At 40.4% G+C, this 19,688-nt stretch overlaps 2 protein-coding genes across 4 annotated transcripts in view; one reads left to right on the plus strand and one right to left on the minus strand.

Annotated features, from left to right (window-relative positions):
• TXNRD2 (thioredoxin reductase 2) overlaps window positions 1–8,511 on the minus strand; it is a 44,792-nt gene extending 36,281 nt beyond the window's left edge. For both annotated transcript variants that reach the window (XM_065417509.1, XM_065417508.1), the window contains exons 1-5: window positions 8,387–8,511; window positions 7,980–8,054; window positions 6,120–6,198; window positions 5,081–5,143; window positions 1,629–1,699 (exon numbers count right to left, since the gene is read on the minus strand). In XM_065417509.1, the coding sequence (XP_065273581.1) occupies window positions 1,629–1,699; window positions 5,081–5,143; window positions 6,120–6,198; window positions 7,980–8,054; window positions 8,387–8,472 (374 nt within the window). In that variant the 5' untranslated portion in view covers window positions 8,473–8,511. The remainder of the gene's footprint in view (window positions 1–1,628; window positions 1,700–5,080; window positions 5,144–6,119; window positions 6,199–7,979; window positions 8,055–8,386) is intronic.
• Window positions 8,512–11,410: 2,899 nt separating this feature from the next.
• COMT (catechol-O-methyltransferase) overlaps window positions 11,411–19,688 on the plus strand; it is a 36,197-nt gene continuing 27,919 nt past the window's right edge. Inside the window, exon 1 of one of the 2 annotated variants that reach the window (XM_065417716.1) lies at window positions 11,411–11,520. The gene's annotated coding sequence lies outside the window, so the exon portion shown is untranslated. Of the gene's footprint in view, window positions 11,521–15,028; window positions 15,102–19,688 lie in introns of those variants that run through there. The other variant, XM_065417717.1, reaches the window with a different exon arrangement.

Below are 19,688 nucleotides of genomic sequence, written 5' to 3' on the forward strand. Positions count from 1 at the left end.
ATATAAACACTAGACTCCCACATTACACTGTTACAACTTGCATTAACAGTGACTGGACAAAAGCCACATTTTCATAGAAACATCTTACAGGGATAATCTTGTGTTTAGTTTTTAAAAAAAAAAACAATTTCCTCACATAAATCATGCTCTCCCAATTCAAGAGGTGACTGATATATTGCAAACAACTGCAGATTTAATTTCCTTTTAAACTGTACTGAAGGGTTCTGTTTATCTGTTGATGTTTAACTGAAGACACACTGCATTTCTGTATTCAAAGTAGCCAGAACTGTAAATGGCACCTAAATTTTGTTTCAAAATAGCAATTTCAGCTTCCTCAGGTGACAGAGATATATTTAGTTCCTGAAATCAGCTCACTAGAGAAAGTTAAAAATATAAACATCTTTATTTGGCTATAGCACTGGCAATCACGTACTTCCCATCATTATTTGTATTGTGGATTCCCAGGCACAAATCAAGACCCCACTGTGCCAGATGCTATACAAACCGAGAATAAAAAGACAGTGCCTGTCCAAAAGAGCTTACAATTTAGTAGAGTAGAAACTTCTGCTACTAGTTATTTCACCTACACACACAACTTCACCATAAAGCGTTTACTGTAACTGCCACATTGTTGTGCATTGAAATTTTGGGGTTTTCTTTATGAACACATTTTTACTATTTTCACTAATTAGTTTGCAGTGCATAGATGAGTTTTGTCTAACTTAATTTTGTATTAAGTTACATACATCAAACTAGTATTTCTAGTTTGTAGTAGCCAAAAAGAGTAGATTAATAGAATGATAAACATAACGACATCACGTTCTATGTTCTTTGATTTGCTGTCAAAGTAGTAGTACCAGTTAAGAGTAAACACTAGCAAAAATAAGCTGGACTGTGTTTTACCAATCTAAAACTTATTTCAAACATACACAAAAGTCACAGCAAAGAATAACAATACGGCATTAAATTCTAAGCAATTGCTGCCCTCTTGTGGCTTCTCTTTATAACTGCTATAATTAAAAAAAAAAAAAAAAAAAAAAAAAAAAAAAAGCTATATTCATCTAGGTCAGGGGTAGGCAACCTATGGCACGGGTGCCGAAGGCGGTACGCGAGCTGCTTTTCAGTGGCACTCACACTGCCCGGGTCCCTGGCCACAAGTCCGGGGGGCTCTGCATTTTAATTTAATTTTAAATGAAGCTTCTTAAACATTTAAAAACCCTATTTACCTTACATACAACAATAGTTTAGTTATATATTATAGACTTATAGAAAGAGACCTTCTAAAAACGTTAAAATGTATGACTGGCACGCGAAACCTTAAATTAGAGTGAATAAATGAGGACTCGGCACACCACTTCTGAAAGGTTGCCGACCCCTGATCTATGATGCTGAAAATTCAATTTGCTTTTCAAAGGTGTTTCTTGTGCAAAACATTCCTGTGGTATGCACAGAAATAAAGCCACAAAATAGCTTTACAAAATTAGGTATAGCAGTATTCAGGAAAAAAAATTCAGAGGTGAAACAGAATGATAGTGAAAGCTAGAATGCAAAAGCAGTAATTTAGACCATTATTGTGCCTTACTGTAGCAAGGTAAGAATGCAAGTAACAGCGTATATTAAAGTCTTACGTTTTTCCAGGAGATTCTTTCAACCAGAATATATCATCACTTGTAATTCCATATTCCAATGCACCTGCAATCTATGAATAAAATGTATAGATAATTTTGGAGCTGATAGAACACAAAGAAATAAATGAAAAATTGAACTTGAGCACTACACAAGACACTATACTGTTTCCATTAGCTCAATTTCTGATTTTCTGCAAAATAAAAACCACAAAGCTAAAGAACTACGTAGAGGTGCTAATACACATTTTAGAATTTTACTGCATTTGTACATGCCCAGTGGTTTGAAAAGAACCCAACAGACCCATCATATATTGAACACCCCTGAAATTCCCATTGCTTCTGTGTGGAATCAACCCTATGTTCTCCATTGCGTGCGGTGACTTTTTAGAATGTTTAGGCTCTGATCTATAGTATTGGTCACCCACAGAATTGCCAATGTTATCTATAGATAAGGTAGCTGCAGTCGGCTCTTGTACTTTTCTACATTTACTATTGGAACAGTGGTTAACATAGATTGAAACAGAAGGGGGAACTCTCATCACAGCAGCCAAGAAGTAGAGTGAGTGCTGCTTACCCAAACCAAGCACAAGAGGGGAAGTTTTCTTCTTCTTTTGTCAAAGGAGTGGGAGCTGTGGTGTGCCTCTCCCCCCCTTTACTTTAACACACGTGCAGGAAAAACCCTGAATGCTTCAAAGAGTAATATTAAGAATAATTTATCTAAGGCAATCAGAAAGTTTTTAGGTGTGATCCAGAAGCTGAAGTTCTATCCAAATCAGGACTGAAAAGCTGGGACTCTGAATTTTTCTATTCTAGTCTATGTAGGTTTTTCTACCATGCTCAACAACACAGTATGAGTGCCTTCCTGTAGTGCATTAAGCCACATGACTATACACCTGTCATGTGTTTGTTCTCTCATCCTCTCCCCAGAGGAAGAAACATGCGCAATGGAGTTGATGGTTTTGGTAATGTGGTGCTTTTTTTGTTTTTAAATATAAATATATCGATTGCTCTGTGTTTATGTTAGAGAAGACAAGGTTGAAGAAATGTGCCCTGCACTTGGAGCAGAAGGTGGTGAGGTCTGTGATGGCCCTAGTTCCTGGTGGAGTTCATATCAGTCTTGGACCACCCCTGGAGAGGGTTCTGTCTCCCACAAAGACAAGCTTTACTGTTTTTGTGGAGAGTTCCATTGTGCCAGAGGAGCATAGTTGCTGATCACAGTCTTCGTCCTTAAGCTTTAGATGAGCTTTTACATATCCTGGGCCCAAGCCATGGAGTACTTTGAAGATAAGGACTGAGACTTTGAACTTAATTCAAAATTCTATGGAAGGCTAGCGTAGAGAGTGAAGGACAGATCTGATGTGTTCACGGTAGGACACACACTGGAGTGTACTGCACTAGTTGGAGTTTCCGAAGTGCTGAAGGTTTTCATACTCCGGTATATCACCTTGCGGTTATCCAGCTGAGAGGTGAAGAAGGCATGAATAACTCAGGCCAGGTCTTTGTCTGCCAGGATGGGATGGGAGTTTCCTAGCCAAGTGGAAATGGTAGAAAGCATTACTTGTAGATGCTGCTATGTGATAGCTCAGCATCAGCAAGGAATCCAAGAGTATTCCTAGACTACAAACTGAACTGCCCAATTAGGGGGTGTGCATTTTCAACCAACAGAGACTGCACCTGGTCTGCAAGCTCTTCAAAATACTTTTCTCTGTCCACAAGCATCACCTCTGTATTGCTTCAGCCAACTGTTCTTCATCCAAGAGCTGATCTCATTCAAGCACTGGGCCATCGTGTGATATGCTTGTATGTGGTGACGGATAAATAGATCTGTAGATTATCTGCATATTGCTGGAACTTGAATCCATGTCACCTGAACACTTCACCTAGAGGTTATAAGTAGGTGTTGAAAAGGAACAGACAGAGAATTGATTCTAGTGGTAGAGGTGCAGTTTCCCATCACTACTCATTGGGAGCATCCTTTCAGAAATAACTCTATTTTAGCACGTATTATCCTAGGAGCCTGCCACCTCTCTCAGGCAAGATAGCAGATTCTGCAGCATTCAACACTGTTGACCATGAGAGAGGTACACCAGGATGAAAATGGATGACTGTTCTCTATCCATTGACAGGAGGAGATCATCCATCTGTGCCACTGAAGCAGCTGCCACTAAAACTTTGCCAGTGATGTTCATCATATCAGAGCACCAAAGTCCCAGTACCCATCCATGACAAGAGAAGGAAATGGGCAGACACCTCTGACATGGCTTACTGAACGAACATAGATCATAAGAACAGCAATGTCTACACAAAAGGATGTTCAATACCACCTCCACAACTCTTATGGAGAAACTCATTTTTCGTTTCTCCTTGCAAGAGCTATAACCATTTTTAGACTTGACTGTGTTATGCTTTCACCCTTATTTCACATAGGCATTACACAATAAAGGATGAGGGAATTACACCTGCAGAAAAACTTGCAGAAAGCCTATTTTTGGTTTTTATGCTGTGTCAAAGGAATTTACATTATGTGTGATATAGGTATTGCCAGCTAGTTCTGAGAGGCTTAAGGTTCAGTGAGATCAGCCTTTGGTAAACAACACAGATGGGCCTCAAGATAACTAACATGCTATGGACCCTTTACCACCAGGTCATTGGTTAGAACCCGTCCCTGGTTGATTTGAGAAAAGACCAATGGCTTATATGAAATGAGTTCAGACATCTCAATTCAGTTTCCAGTGGACAGGTATTTACCTCTCAAAGTCACCATCACAATTAAAACTAACTGGCATTTTCAGGAGAGTCCAAAGAAAGTAAATCACCCTGATCCCCAGAGGTGGTCCCTCCCAATCTAGGTAAATATACAGTCAGGACAGTGTGGGAAAGGATGCACGGCAAGTGCCCATACCTAACTGTCTGTTGTACAAGATGACAACTTCAGTTTTAAGAACTGTTAGTCTGGCACCTTTCACCAGCACTAAGAACAGTTTTTAAAAGAAAGCTGGACCTGCCTATTGCTCTCCAACTTCAGATGCATGGCCCTGAGACATCTCATAAAACTGGATTACATGGCATGGAATCTCTTGTGCAGCCCCTTGGAAGATCACACAAGCCACGTGCTACTTTTACCTGTTCTGCTGTCTTAGAAGGTTAAGGGTTTAAACTGTGCAAAGCTATACTCATAGCAGGAGGCTTTTAGACTCAAGGACATTCAGGATGGTGAAATAGGGGAACAGGTTATGGTCTGATTAAAAAAGGGGTCTTATATTTTAATTTTTGCTGGAAAGCTCACGTATTATGTTAAAGGCAACTGTTCCAGCTCACACACTCACAGAAGTTAATCATTTGTATCTTTATCTGTGCATTTATGTCCTTTGGTAAGTCCTCCAAACATTTAGTGTGAGCTACAGCAGAAAAAGTAAAGCTATTGGAGATGTCACATGGCAGATGTGACTTACATGTGCAGGATATTTTGGCCTCCCTCCAGTGGCAATGACGATGTTTTCTGCAGTAATGATAATCTGCAAATAAATACACAAAGTTAGGATCATCATGATCAACAACCTCTGCAAGAATCGCCGGCTTTATTCTGAGACAACCTTATTGTCTGTCATTAGCTTTTAATTACATACATATGGGTAATAAGAACTGAGAAAAATTGGTATTAAGCACATGCTATTTGTGTAAACTCGTGCACCAACCAGCACTATGTTAACAAAGGTTGCATTCATCTAAAAGTGACAAATGAGTTTGGGTACTAAAATCAAGACACCTTATAATGAGTGATTTTCAGAAAGCGCTGAGCATCTGCTATTTGAAAGTCAGGCCTCTTTAAAGTACCTCAGGTAGTCACTTCTGAAAATTTTGGCACATTTACATAATTTTATTCAAGATCTTTTGCTAACAGGGCAGAAGTGATTACTAACCATGACTCCACTCAGGTGCTTGAAGTTAAATTGCAATATATTTGCATAAAAAAAAAAAAAGAATGCAATGTTTTCCCAATTTTGCAAATGGAGGAAAAGCATCTCTTAGATGACCCAGAAGACAACATAAGGAGAAAGTTTTGTCTAGTAGTTACAGCATGACAGAGTGAGGAGATCTGGGTTCTATTTAAACCTCTGCCATTGATCTTGGCTCTGCCAATACTATGGGACTTTGGCCAAGACAATTAACCTTCTTGTGCCTCAGTTTTCTCATCTGTAAAGTGGAAATAATAATACAAGCTAACTCAATGTTGGGAGTGGGGTTTATTATGTTCAATTATCAATGTATTAATGTTTATTTAAGCACTTTGAGATCCTTGGATGGAGAGTACTTTACAATTGCAAAGCCCTATTAATTTCCATGTGCAGGAGGTTCTGGTTTGATAATTGAAAACTAAATTTGCAAAATAAAACCTAGATCCCAGTATATTTGACAGCTAACAACAGACTTGGGGCTAGAGTTTCTGAAGTTCAACCAGATGATGCTATAACAACCAGCCATGTAGCTCACCTCTTTACCTGCATTTGTCAAACCACGGACTGTGTGTGCATCCATCAAACTGCCTGTGAGGTTGAAATACTTCACTTTTCTGTTTAAAAAAATTACACCTACTTAGTGAACAAAAATCCAAGACACAAACAATCAGCTAGCCCACTCTTTCAAGAGCATCAGACCTAAAGTGACAAAGAGGCAGTAAATAGCAGCAAAACAGGAAAGTAAATGCAAGGGGAGCATCAGCATTTCATAGATCTATTTGTGGCTTCACCACTGACTTATCATGTGACCTTAGGCAGGTCACTTAAGTAAACTATGGCACAAAAGTTATCTATACGATGGGAATAACACCTATTGTAAAAGATGCTGCAAGATTTAATGCTTAAAAAAAACCCACTGACCTCCTAGATGACAGTTACCAAATAAGGGCACAGTATTACTATTTCTCTATAGTGCATACTTAGGAACATTAGCTTTGTGACTCCCTCTGAAGTTAGCTATGCACCTAAGTTACCCATTGACTTCATCTTCACCACAAAGGAAACATTGCCAAATGATCTAGACAACCTTGAGAAGGCCTGAGGGCTGAAAAATTGGGCATAGTGTTTTTGTCTGTTCATTAAATGATGTTAACTATGCATTCATTTCTCTAGTTCAGCAATGTTATTTACAGGCTCACTGGTGTTGTGTGAAAATTCTCTCACGGGAACCTCAGGTCTAGTCTATGTTATATTAATGTAAATCCTCCTGCACACCAGAGAGAAGTTTTTCTGGTCCTGAAGAACCATCCCATTCACCCGCACTCATCCTTAAAGTTACTGCAGTGCCCCTTCCAGAAGAGGCTGGGCACAGTTCCTTCCAAAGCTTATCAATATTACTTTGAGTCATCCCAGCAGAAAGATTTCTATTCGCATCCCTAACTTAAGCTCTGTGGCACTCCAAAACTAAATCTCTGGGATGACAAAACTTCACAGGACAGCTTTTGTCTAACAGTCACTCCTAATCACTTTGCACAAAAGTAGGGCCCTACCAAATTTATGGCCATGAAAAACGCATCACGGACCATGAAATCTGGTCTTCAACCGTGAAATCTGGTCTTTTGTGTGCTTTAACCCTATACTATACAGATTTCATGGGGGGAGACCAGCGTTTCTCAAATTGGGGGTCCTGACACAAAAGGGAGTTGCAGGGGGGTTGCAAGGTTATTTTAGGGGGGCAGCAGTATTGCCACCCTTACTTCTGCGCTGCCTTCAGAGCTGGGTGGCCGGAAAGCAGCGGCTGATGGCCAGGCACCCAGGTCTGAAGGCGGCACCTTCCCAGCCGAAGCGCAGAAGTAAGGGTGGTAGTACCATACCATGCCATCCTTACTTCTGCGTTGCTGCTGGTGGTGGCTCTGCCTTCAGAGCTGGGCTCCCAGCCAGCAGCCGCCGCTCTCTAGCTGCCCAGCTCTGAAGGCAGCGCCACCACCAGCAGCAGTGCAGAAGTAAGGAGAGCAGTACCGCAACCCTCTGCAATAACCTTGTGACATCCCCTACCCCTCTACAACTCCTTTTTTGGGGTCAGGACCCCTACAATTACATGAAATTTAAGATTTAAATAGCTGAAATCATGAAATTTACAATTTTAAAAATCCTATGACTGTGAAATTGACCAAAATGGACCGTGAATTTGGTAATGCCCCACACATAAGAAGGAAAAAGTGGCAAAATTTTTCACTCATTTAGCTGACATTAACAAACAGATCAATAGTCTTTGCTGGAGAGTTTCAGCACTTGCAAAAATGCAGGAAATGCCAAAGCTGAAACAGCAGTTCTACAAAGAGGAGAAAAGCTGCTTGATTATATGAGGGAAGATAAAATGTAGAGTTTCATTTACTTGTCCTGTAGCTGCACTCTGTGTCCCCAGTTCAAGGATTTGACATAATTTTGAATGGCTTCAGCCATCACAGACCTATCAAGAAACAGGACACGAAGTGTTAAATCATCATATTACAGATTGTGAAAATGCAACTCAAAGACTGATGCACAGGTAATTGATGGAAGTTAAGAATATTTTTGTAATATAAATGACATTAGAACAAAGTGCTAAATCAAAACACACACACAATATCTTCCTTGTAAAACTAGCAAGCCTGATTTTTTTTCCCAAAGAGTGGCCAAAGAATAGTCCAAGTGAAATTCAATTCTGTTGCTGTCTCAGAGTGAAGAGCAATGGGGAAAATTTTGGTACTTTTATTACACATCTACAGGAAACACAAAATGCATAGGTACAATATTCTTTACCAGTCATGGTGAACAGGGTGGGATATATTCCAGCCATAATGTTGGGAATCTTTCAGAGCACTCCCTAAAAGAGCTGCTTGATGCATAAGCTTTTTAGGAATGCAGCCAACGTTCACACAAGTGCCACCAAGTCCCCATTTGGTTCCTAAAGAGAACGTACAAAAAATCCAAACAGATAATTTTAAACTAATGCAGTTAGTTCGGAAATCACAGACGCCACTTACACAATCTGCTGCAGATGAATTTCTCACTCTGCTTACAGTATTTATGGAAGTAACTTTTTATTTTTAAGTTTAAAATTAGTACTGAAAATACCTTAGATCTTTTGTGCATTGAGCAGTGTAAGACTTAAAGTACAGCAACACCAACTATATACATTCAAATGTCTGCGTTCCTACCTCCTAATTTATATAATAAACCATAGAAAAAATTCAAGAGCCACTTGATTTATAGATAAGATAATGAACACAAGCTGAATTGTAAGTTACATTTGCTAACAGTCATGTTTTAACGGAGACAATGATTTTAAACTTTATCCAAATTCCGCTCCCACTGAAGTCAAGGGGAGTTATGCTATTGACTTCTTGAGGGCAACGATTGACTCACAGTGTACTTCTACAATGCCAGCCACCGACACCACACTGGCACTAATGTGTTTAGAAACAGACCTATTTAAAACTTCTTTGATATAAAAAGTGATCATGGCTTACTTTCATACCTTTAGGTGAAGGCTCCACATAATCAAGAACAGCCACCTTCTTTCCAAACTGAGCAGCTTCAAAACAAAAACAAGGAGAGCAAGTATATTTAGCAAAGGGGAAAACACATGAAGGAAAAACCTCATTACAGTGCTGCAGTTTTGGAGAAAAAAAATAAGGTTATTAAACATGTTAAGCAGAGCAATTTCCCTGACAATTCCAACAGCTGTTTTGTGTTTCTAATTTCAGCAACTGTTCTTACTGTGTGTAAACATGCAGAAGGTATAATAAAGAGTAAAGGAAAAAAGGATACCATCTACTGAAGCATTCAGTGTAACTTAAGCCCTTATTTCACTCCTGTAGTGTGTTAAAAATCCAGATGGCAATGAAGCCAGAGTTTAAAAGATAAGGGGGGGGGGGGAACCATACAAGACTGTCCTGTTCCTGTCTATGAATGACTCCTTCAATATAAGTGAATTAATGATTTAAAAAAACATTCTTTGTAGGGACTGAATGCTTTAAGGAGACTAGCAGAGACAGCAATTAGATAACTAATATAGTCATAATTTAAACAAAAAATTGCACTTTTTATTATTATTTCTTTACAGCTCCAAACCTTCTTTTGCACAAGCAAGGCCTCCAGAACCTCCACCAATCACCAGAAGATCATACTCATTTTTCCCTATGAAAAGAACATATAAAAAACAGAAGAAGAAATTAGAAAGAAGAAAGATGGCAGAGGTACATTACGAGGTGTCAGGTTTGGGGTTTTTTTTTTATTAAAATATTGTCCTATCAGTGTCCCATAACACTCTACTGTACCCACTCAAACATTCTACCCTCCAAAACAACAATGTGCTAGTGCATGAAAACCAGCAGATAAAACTAACCAGTTTGTTTTCAGAAATTAAACAAAAAACAAAAAGTAAACAAATAGCAAAAGAGTGAAAAGTAAATGAGATATTGTACTGACAATGTCCACCAAAAAGTGGGTTGACACAATAAATCATAATGCCTCTAGCTTCCTAGATCATTATAATTGGAACTCTAATGCATATTTTATTGACAAGAGTATAACAGGTCCTATGGCTGAAGTTTCCATGCATGCAATCTCCAAAGCAACATGTTAAAGAGTCTTATGAAACTTTGGTTGAAAAAAAGTTGTTGCAGAAGTAGACATTTTTCTACCCCAACTATTTAATTTTTGTTCTCAAGCAAGCAGAAGCGGCAATCTAAATTACAAACTAGTGGGCTGCAACAACCAAGAGTATTTTAACAAACTCACTTTTATACAAAGGTAAAAACCAAGTGATTTCTATCAAAAACAGCCAGACCACTTGGTTTGCTAACAGCCTGATTTTTCAAGCTACCGAGGGCCATCGATTTGTAGTTAAATAAATAAGAAGCGATAGCACTCAACAACTTGCAGGATATGAGAAAACCACATTCCCAAGCTGTATCACCAGTTTCAACCTAGGGAGTTTTCTTGGTAGATGTGTACATTTCAGAATAGAGAGAGGTTGAGCACAGAACCACTGATCTCCCTCTATAATATAATGGCACCTTAGAGACTAACACATTTATTTGAGCATAAGCTTTTGTGTAGCCCACGAAAGCTTATGCTCTAATAAATGTGTTAGTCTCTAAGGTGCCACTAGTACTCCTGTTCTTTCTGCGGATACAGACTAACACGGCTGCTACTCTGAAACCTTTAATATAATGGTTGTGCTTAAAAAGTTGTTAGGTGCCTTCAGATAAGGTGTCACCGCAGGTCGGGGTGTCTCAGAGCTGGAGGTGGGGGGCAGAATCCTCCCCACCCTCGAACCCAACATTTCCAGGGCAGGGGGAGATGGCCACCTACCTACCCCCTCCCCCGCCCCCAGCAGCTTCCTAGGTAAGGGAGCCCCACCAAGAACCAGGAGCTCACTCCCCCTACCCCAGGAGGGTCTCAATCACCTCCCCCAGCGGCCACTGCTGCTGCCCCCCAGTCTGAGGCCGGGTGGGGAGGCCGCCCCTCGTCCCCGCAGCAGCTCCCCCGACAGGGAGACCCCCTCCCGTCCCCCCTGCAGCAGCTCGCCAGGAGACAGAAGGGGGACGCCATCCCTCGCCGCCGCTCTGGCAGAGGGTAACCGGCAAGGGGATGGGGGCCGCCGTACCTGACAGGACCCGAGCCGTACGGCAAAGCATAGGCTCCCATTGGAAGCGCTTCCGCCCCCGGCACAGCGCCGCCATGTTGTACGGCAAAAGTTACTGCTGCGCCCCCCGCCCAGGCAGGACCCCAGATGCCCGGCCTGTCCGGTTCAGCGCCTGACTGAAAGGCACAGAGGAGCCGCTGCTCTCGTGCGCTCCTCAGGGACAGCCTGGGGCGGAGAGGGTCGGCTCGCGGCTCTGCTACTTCCCGGAGGCGGCGGCTGCTCCGCAGGGAGGCTGCACTAGGTTAGTTGGGGGGCTGAGTAAGTCAGGCGGAGGGCAGCGCCCGGTGGGGAAGTACAGCCTGGGAGGCGGGCTGAGCCAGAGGGTAGGTGACTTTTGGGCGGCCCCGCCGTGACCCTAGGCCAGGGGAGGGACAGGGGTTCGAGTCCCTGTTCCGTCTGAGGCGCTGTGCCCTTGGTCAAGTCATTTAGCCTCTCTGTGCCCTGGGCATCAGTGCCCTAAAGCCTGTGGGTGGGGGCAGATCCTGCATGAGCCGTCACCCCACAAACTCCGTCTACCCTGCCTTTCTCATGAACCAGAGCGTTTCAGTGCTGATCTCCTCCCCCGTGTTGTGCTCACATCTTTCCAGTCTCATGCCAACTTAGTTTTAAGACAGGTTTCAGAGTAGCAGCCGTGTTAGTCTGTATCCGCAAAAAGAACAGGAGTACTCGTGGCACCTTAGAGACTAACAAATTTATTAGAGCATAAGCTTTCGTGGGCTACAACCCACTTCTTTGGATGCATATAGAGTGAAACATATATTGAGGAGATATATATACACACACATACAGAGAGCATGAACAGGTGGGAGTTGTCTTACCAACTCTGAGAGGCCAATTAAGTATGAGAAAAAAAACTTTTGAAGTGATAATCAAGATGGCTCAGTACAGACAGTTTGATAAGAAGCAAGTGTGAAAATACTTACAAGGGGAGATAGATTCAATGTTTGTAATGGCTCAGCCATTCCCAGTCTTTATTTAATCCTGTGTTGATTGTGTCTAGTTTGCATATCAATTCCAGCTCAGCAGTCTCTCGTTGGAGTCTGTTTTTGAAGTTTTTCTGTTTTAAGATAGCCACCCGCAGGTCTGTCATAGAATGGCCAGACAGGTTAAAGTGTTCTCCCACTGGTTTTTGAGTATTCTGATTCCTGATGTCAGATTTGAGTCCATTAATTCTTTTGCGTAGAGACTGTCCGGTTTGGCCAATGTACATGGCAGAGGGGCATTGCTGGCACATGATGGCATATATCACATTGGTAGATGTGCAGGTGAACGAGCCCCTGATGGTATGGCTGATGTGATTAGGCCCTGTGATGATGTCACTTGAATAGATATGTGGACAGAGTTGGCATCGGGCTTTGTTACAAGGATAGGTTCCTGGGTCAGTGTTTTTGTTCAGTGATGTGTGGTTGCTGGTGAGTATTTGCTTTAGGTTGGGGGGTTGTCTGTAAGCGAGGACAGGTCTGTCTCCCAAGATCTGTGAGAGTAAAGGATCATCTTTCAGGATAGGTTGTAGATCTCTGATGATACGCTGGAGAGGTTTTAGTTGGGGGCTGAAGGTGACAGCTAGTGGTGTTCTGTTATTTTCTTTGTTGGCCCTGTCTTGTAGGAGGTGACTTCTGGGTACTCGTCTGGCTCTGTCAATCTGTTTTTTCACTTCAGCAGTTGGGTATTGTAGTTTTAAGAATGCTTGATAGAGATCTTGTAGGTGCTTGTCTCTATCTGAGGGATAGCACCTCCACAGTCGCTTAAGTGAAGGCTGGAGAGCCTCTAAGGAACCAATCTAGTGGTTGGAGTAGGATCTAATCCTGATCCCACCACTGACTGACTATACAGCCTTGGGTAGCACTTCACCTATATGCCTCCTGTTACCCAGCTGTAAATTAACAATAATTATACTGACCTTTTCACAGGGGGATTACGTGATTTAATTATTGTTTGTAAAGTGTTATGTGATCCTCTGATAAAATGCCATAGAAATACAAACCAGACATTAATCAAGATTATGCCAGAGGGACCAGCAAACTTTATTCATTCAAAAGTTCTGGCTATTGTCCAGTTCTGTGGCATAACTGTAGACTAACATGTTACGACATGGGAATCTAGATACTTTGGTGATTTATTTGTTACAGATACCAAGGTAGATGGATCTATTCTTGGGACTTTAAGCCCTTGGCCCTGTGGAGGAGCAGCCCTAAAAAGGGACCATCTTTAGTCATTCTCTAGTGCCTCCTTAAGTTAGCTCAGGAACAGCCCTGATTGGCTCATGAGAAAATTGCATCCAGCCATCTTGTGCTTCAAATGTGGTCAGTCCCATGCAGGGCTGAGGGGTTACTGGGTGGGGGGAGAGGTAGGATGGAGGGGAATTAAAATGGGAAAAAGAAAGATTTGAGGGACTAAAGACACCACCTAGGATGGATAGAAATGCTCTGCATACACAGTACCTTGCTTAGCTCGTTGTTAATTGTTGTTTCACAAACCATGAAATGAAAACTGCAACACTTTGATAAAAGGATTGAAAAGCTGTCTGGTATCATGATAAACATTTCCTTGGTATGTTGCTTGTTGAATGCTGGATAGGTGATATGCACAAAACTAAAGATAAGAGTTCAATATGTCCAAAAGGTGGAGCAAGTTCTCCTTGCTGTGGATTTATCTTATTGGTTGTTTTCTATGGGAAAATGTTGCTAGACCATTACATTATTTCACTACTAGGAAAATACTTTTAAGTACTGTAGCAAGACACTGCTGATAGCATGTCCCAGAGCTAGGAATCCTTAGTAAAAAATGCTCTGATCCTCAGCCCTGGAGAAATGTGCTCTTAGGACCATCAATAGTATTTCTTTCAGTATCAGCTGCAGCAATGGGTCATGATGTGATTGAAGAAGTTGTCCCACTGCTCCTAGTATGATAGTTATGGCTGCTGAACAGGTATTAGAAAAGCAAACCTGAAATCACGTTCAGAAATGTCTTTTGTGCTGATAGGTGAATGCACATATCTCCTACACCCAAGCTGCTTTGGTATGGAGCTATGAAATAACACACTCTTAGAAATCTGGGATGCAAACAAATTTCTTAAATGACATGTTATTGGACTCAGCTTCATATTTTCTAAATGTTGTCAATTGTAGCAAGACATTTAAATGTTTTACAGTTTTATACTCTGGATGGAATTTAGTTGATTTTGGGGGGAGATTTGTTCAATACATTGTAAACAATACATTATGAAAATGGAAAAAGGAATGACAATCTATGATGTTTCACAAATACTTTAAAATAAATTCAACAAGAAACCAACCCATATACGTAACCTCCGTATTTGTAAGACAATAATAGACCTGCCAAGACGGAGACTTTCATTTGGGGATTAATTTTCAGGACAATTTTAAAAGTCTGTGCCTCTTTGTCATGACAGATTGTATGTCTGTGTTTTTCAATGAAACTTTTAAAGTCTCCTTCATGGAGAGAACCAGTTTGAGATGCACACTGTGAAAAATGGTTTTGTAACTTTCTGATTGGTACGATGTTGTGTTGTTGTAGTGGTGTTGGTTCCAGGATATTAGGGAGAGGCGGTGGGTGAAGTACTTATCTTTTATTGGACCAACTTCTGCCAAACAGTCTTTTGAGCTCTATGTAAGCTTCTCTCTCTCACCCACTGAAGTTCGTCCAGTTAAAGATATCACCATGCCCATGTTGTGTCTCTGATTGGTACAACACATTATCTTGACTTTCCTGTTTGTTTTGGCTTTATTCTCCTTATTACCTAACTAGTGCTTTCCAACTGTACTCGGTAGAAAGAGAAGAGGAAGAGAACAGCCATAGCGGGTAGCTACTGTTTTTTTAAAGTTATTATGCTATTATTCTGTTTTGCAAGGGGGGGGGTGAATTAAAGCCATTGTATCTTACTACAGTCATATTGAATGTCCTATGAGAGTGTGGAAGGAACTGGGTTAATTGGTTGAATTAAACAGCCTTCGATAAAGGACTTACAGTTGCTTTCCACATACATTGCTTTCTGTGGTCAGTTGCCAGTGTAGGACCTGATCTTAGCATAAAAGAAGGGGGTGAGGGAGAACTAGAATCTGCTGGTGACCTTGAGAAAGAGACCAAGGTAGGACATGTGATATAAGTGAAATGAATGGGATTGTCTGTGGAAGTGACTTGAACAGTAAGGGAGGAGAAGAAAGCCAGAGCTGCAGTGGGACAGGAAGAACTAGTGACATCAGGACTGAGGTGACTGGTGGTCCTCCTGGCTGGTTCTTTTGAAATCAGAAAGCTTGGGGAACAGTTAAACCAGCTAAGTGTGGGGGAAATACCTCAGTGTGGGGGCTAGCCTGGCAAACAGGGACGTCTACTCACCTAACATAGACAAAAGCTATGGAAAACCAGTCAAAATGGCTTGTATCACTTTTGCATGAGACATTTCAGTGGAAAATCATGTGGCAATAATTTTCAAGCTCCAATTCTTTGCTTTGGGGGTTGTAGAAATAGAAAATTATACCCTTTTTATAGTTGTTTTGCTTTGCATTGGTAGAAACAGAACTTCAGTTAATTTGCAACTGAAAACTGTACAGTATCTTAAAATAAAAAAAATGGCCTGGATGATAGAATTCTTTCCAAAAATGGCTTGTGCAGGTTTTTTAAAAGCAGAATATCTCTGAAAGATGTCTAAATCTAAATGAAAATGAATTCAAATTCTTAATCTTGGTTTCAGAGAATGGTATAGTAATCAGATTTCACCATAAAGCTTCCGTAGATCCCAGGACATTGTTAAAATCTGGGAACTTTCCTGCATTGAAATTTTAGGATTTAATATGTAAGATCTGAAGATGCATCTAAAGGAATGGAATTTCACTCTAGAAAAATTTCCAGAGGAGGGTGGGAGACACACAGAATTACTCTCTATTCTAAACTGGGTCATAATTTAATTTCACCTGTTTTTTTTTTAGGTTTAAAAGAAAGTCAGCCACTCTAATGTGTTTAAGAACCTCAACAAGGGATACTTTTATAACCTGGGACACTTTTTCTTTGGCTAAAGATGTTTTCTACTGTTTTGAAATAGCTGCTTACAGCTTGTGGAAAAATAATTGTTTTATTTAGAAACCTTCCAGCAAAGTTTCTGTTTTGTTAGAACTTTTTTCCTTTATTTTTTTTTTTAATACCAGAAACTTTTGGCATGTTAGCAGGGTCTTTTTTGTTGTTCAGAAGTTCGTTTGTTTTTTCTCTTTATTCCTTCCTTATTTGTCATTTTATGTTTGTGGCATCTCCTCAACAGCTAATTGATTTCAAGTGAGGAAGCAGGAGCAGATGGAGTTGTAAGCAGCAAAGTTCTTCATTTTATGCAAATAAGTCAAGTTATATTAAAAAAGGGAGGGGGAGAGAAATATATAGAAGCCTGGGAACTTAACTGCCTCTGAATGTTTGTTACTTTCTATGACAAGTCAGTATGTTTGAAAGCACGTGTTGAAACCACTCTAAATAATAACCTTTTAAAATGGAGTCAATTGGTTTGTAAAGCAAACACTGAATGGTTTTTTACTCTCACTAACTACTGTACTCCGCCTCTATTTCTCTATTAAACTTTAGAGTTTGATTTTGCCGGCCACCTTGCTTGTTTGTTAACTATTTTATGCATTAAGACATCTTCCAGGCACTTTTCTGGTACAAATGTGGCCCATTCTTACTTTCTCGAAGAACTTATATCATGTTTCTCAGCAAAGGAAGTTAATGTGACTCTGAAAAATAGAAAATACACATACAAAATAAATAAATAAAAAACCCCTTGTACTACTACGGAAGTAGAAGGCTTGAAAGAATTGACTGGAGGAAAAACATTTCATTTGATATGTAGGTGTCTGTAGTAATGTTCCAGCTCTTTCCTCCATCTCTCTTTGTTTAGGCTTTAAAAATCAGGTTTTGGCCAGGGTTATTAGGAAAAGAGAATGTGTATTGCTGTAATCTGCGTATGTGCCATCCATTTACTAACTCATCTTCTAGTGCCGTGATTCTCAAGATATTTACCATTGTGGTATGCAGCTCTCTGTGTGTTATCTGGGCCACATCCACACAATATATATATATTACCTATATGGCCCTGAGGATGTCACATGGGCCACAGCTGTGTGCTGACTAAGCCACAAGCAGCCCGCAGGCAGTGGGTTGAGAAGCACTGTTCTAGTGCCTTGTCTACACAGCGAAGTTGTACATCCAACTAAACTGGTGTATTTAAAGCTATATGCAACCCCTAGGTTGGCCACAGTAGAAGTGGTATAAATGTGTTTATATTGTCATATCTGATATTGAGATAGCTTAGTCCCCTTTTCTGTAATAAATAATCTTTTTACTGGTATAAGTGTGTCCATATTTAAGGGTATAATTTTTACCAGTATATTTGTACTGGTACAATCCCAAGTGACAGTTATAATGGCACAAACTGTGGATAGAACAGGTCTCAGAGTGGAATCTCAACAAAAGGCATTGTAAAATTTTCCCAAAGCTAAAGAAATGTTTTAGAGCTTATTAGGATGTTTTAATAATATAAGGATTAGATATGTATATGGACAATAAGAACATCCCTTATGACATTATACTGATTAAACAATTTATAATAAATGTAAACCCTCAGGGCATAAGCCAATACCTCACAGTTTGGGGTCAGGAAGATGACTTCTCTTATGGGCAAGTTTATTCCATAATAGCTCAGTGTTTCTTGCACCTTCCTCTGAAGCAGATGGTATTGATCACTGTCAAAGATGGGGGCTAAACTAGTTGAAACTCTGCTCTGATTCAACGTTGCAGATTCTATGCTTTTACATATGCAATGGAACACGTCAAGAACAGAAGGGGTTACAAGTTGTCTTACCTCATACGACATCACAGATTATCTTGATGCTTACAGTAGGGGATGATCAGTAAGATCAATTATCAGAGGGGTAGCCGTGTTAGTCTGAATCTGTAAAAAGCAACAGAGGGTCCTGTGGCACCTTTAAGACTAACAGAAAAGTTAGTCTTAAAGGTGCCACAGGACCCTCTGTTGCTTAGTAAGGTCAATGTGTGACATGAGTTCTTGTTTGACTGAGCTGTGCAGTCTGAAAGTCTGAACAGTTAGAAACTCTTCTCACAATAAATAAGGGGAAATATATTCCCCTTTAAGATAATCAACAGTGCCAACTGTAGTTATTCCTGCAGGCACGGACCATCTTGCCTTTAGAAGAGACTGTAAACCAGATTTAGTGCTGGTGTCAATGTTAAGAAATCTTTAATAGTAGAATCATGTTTAATTTTGTAAACAGGTTTTTTTCAGATGCAAATAGAGAATTATTGCAGGTGAAATGAGTTCATCATTGCTTTTTACTGGTTCTCTTTGGCATCTGGAATATAGGAAAAGATTTATTAAGCTGAAGCTCTAACACATGGAGTGAGGCTTTTAAAATTATTCTGTATCAAAATAACATATTGTTGTTTGTTGTGCTACGTGCCAAAGTATTCATTTACTTTTTGCTTAAAGAGGTACAAAACCACCCCTGACCTCCCACCGTTCCTTATTCATTTCATCCACTTGCTCTTATCTTTTTTTCTTCTCCTTAAGCTCTGTGAATTAGCCCCAGTCTAGTTCATAGACCTTCATTTGCTGCCTTGTCATCTACCATAAACCCTTTCTTTGTCCCTCCACACCATTTGGTCACTGGTGGGGTGAGAGCGTTCTTCTCCGCAGCCCTTTTAGAGCAGTTTCCATGATAGCATTATAGAAATTTGCTCACTCCTACTTTTGCTAAGCTTCCCAGAGAGGATAAAGGGGAAGAAAAGATCCACAGTCAAGTCTATTTATAGCTATATGCTGAAATGGCTTTTGTTTCTTTTCTTCTGCTATCTGAGTGAATTGCAGTTCAACTATCTTCAGTATTCCTGCTGTGAAAGGGACAGACATGCTTTGGATTTTATTTTAGAGCATGACCTCAGTCTCATATTCAGCCCGAAAGAAGAAGTTTGTTAGAGTGTGGCTCTTCTGATCTGTGTCTTGCAGAATTCTTTCTAAATGTAAGCTTTGAATGTTGTCATATTTGATTTTCTGTAATGCACTGATCACTTCTCCCTCATTTTCCTCATGGTGTTAACGCAATTTATTATACGAAAGTCCCCAGCAACACTACAGTATATGGATGTGCATGGGGCTTGTATCTCCCATTTATACATTGGTTATAATGTGATAAGTCTTAACTGGAAAAAAATATGGGCCATATTCATCCCTGGTGTAACTCCACTGAGCACAGTGGACTAACCTACACTGTGGATGAATTTGGCTCATTCCTGACTACCAGCATTCACTGTGCAGTAACTAAGTAACAAGAACAGTGTCATTAGAAGGTAGAGCCAACATTGTGCAAGGAAGAATGGGGGAAAAGGACACGTCTC

The sequence above is a fragment of the Emys orbicularis genome, chromosome 16, assembly GCF_028017835.1.
Source record: "Emys orbicularis isolate rEmyOrb1 chromosome 16, rEmyOrb1.hap1, whole genome shotgun sequence".
NCBI classification, from domain to species: Eukaryota; Metazoa; Chordata; order Testudines; family Emydidae; genus Emys; species Emys orbicularis.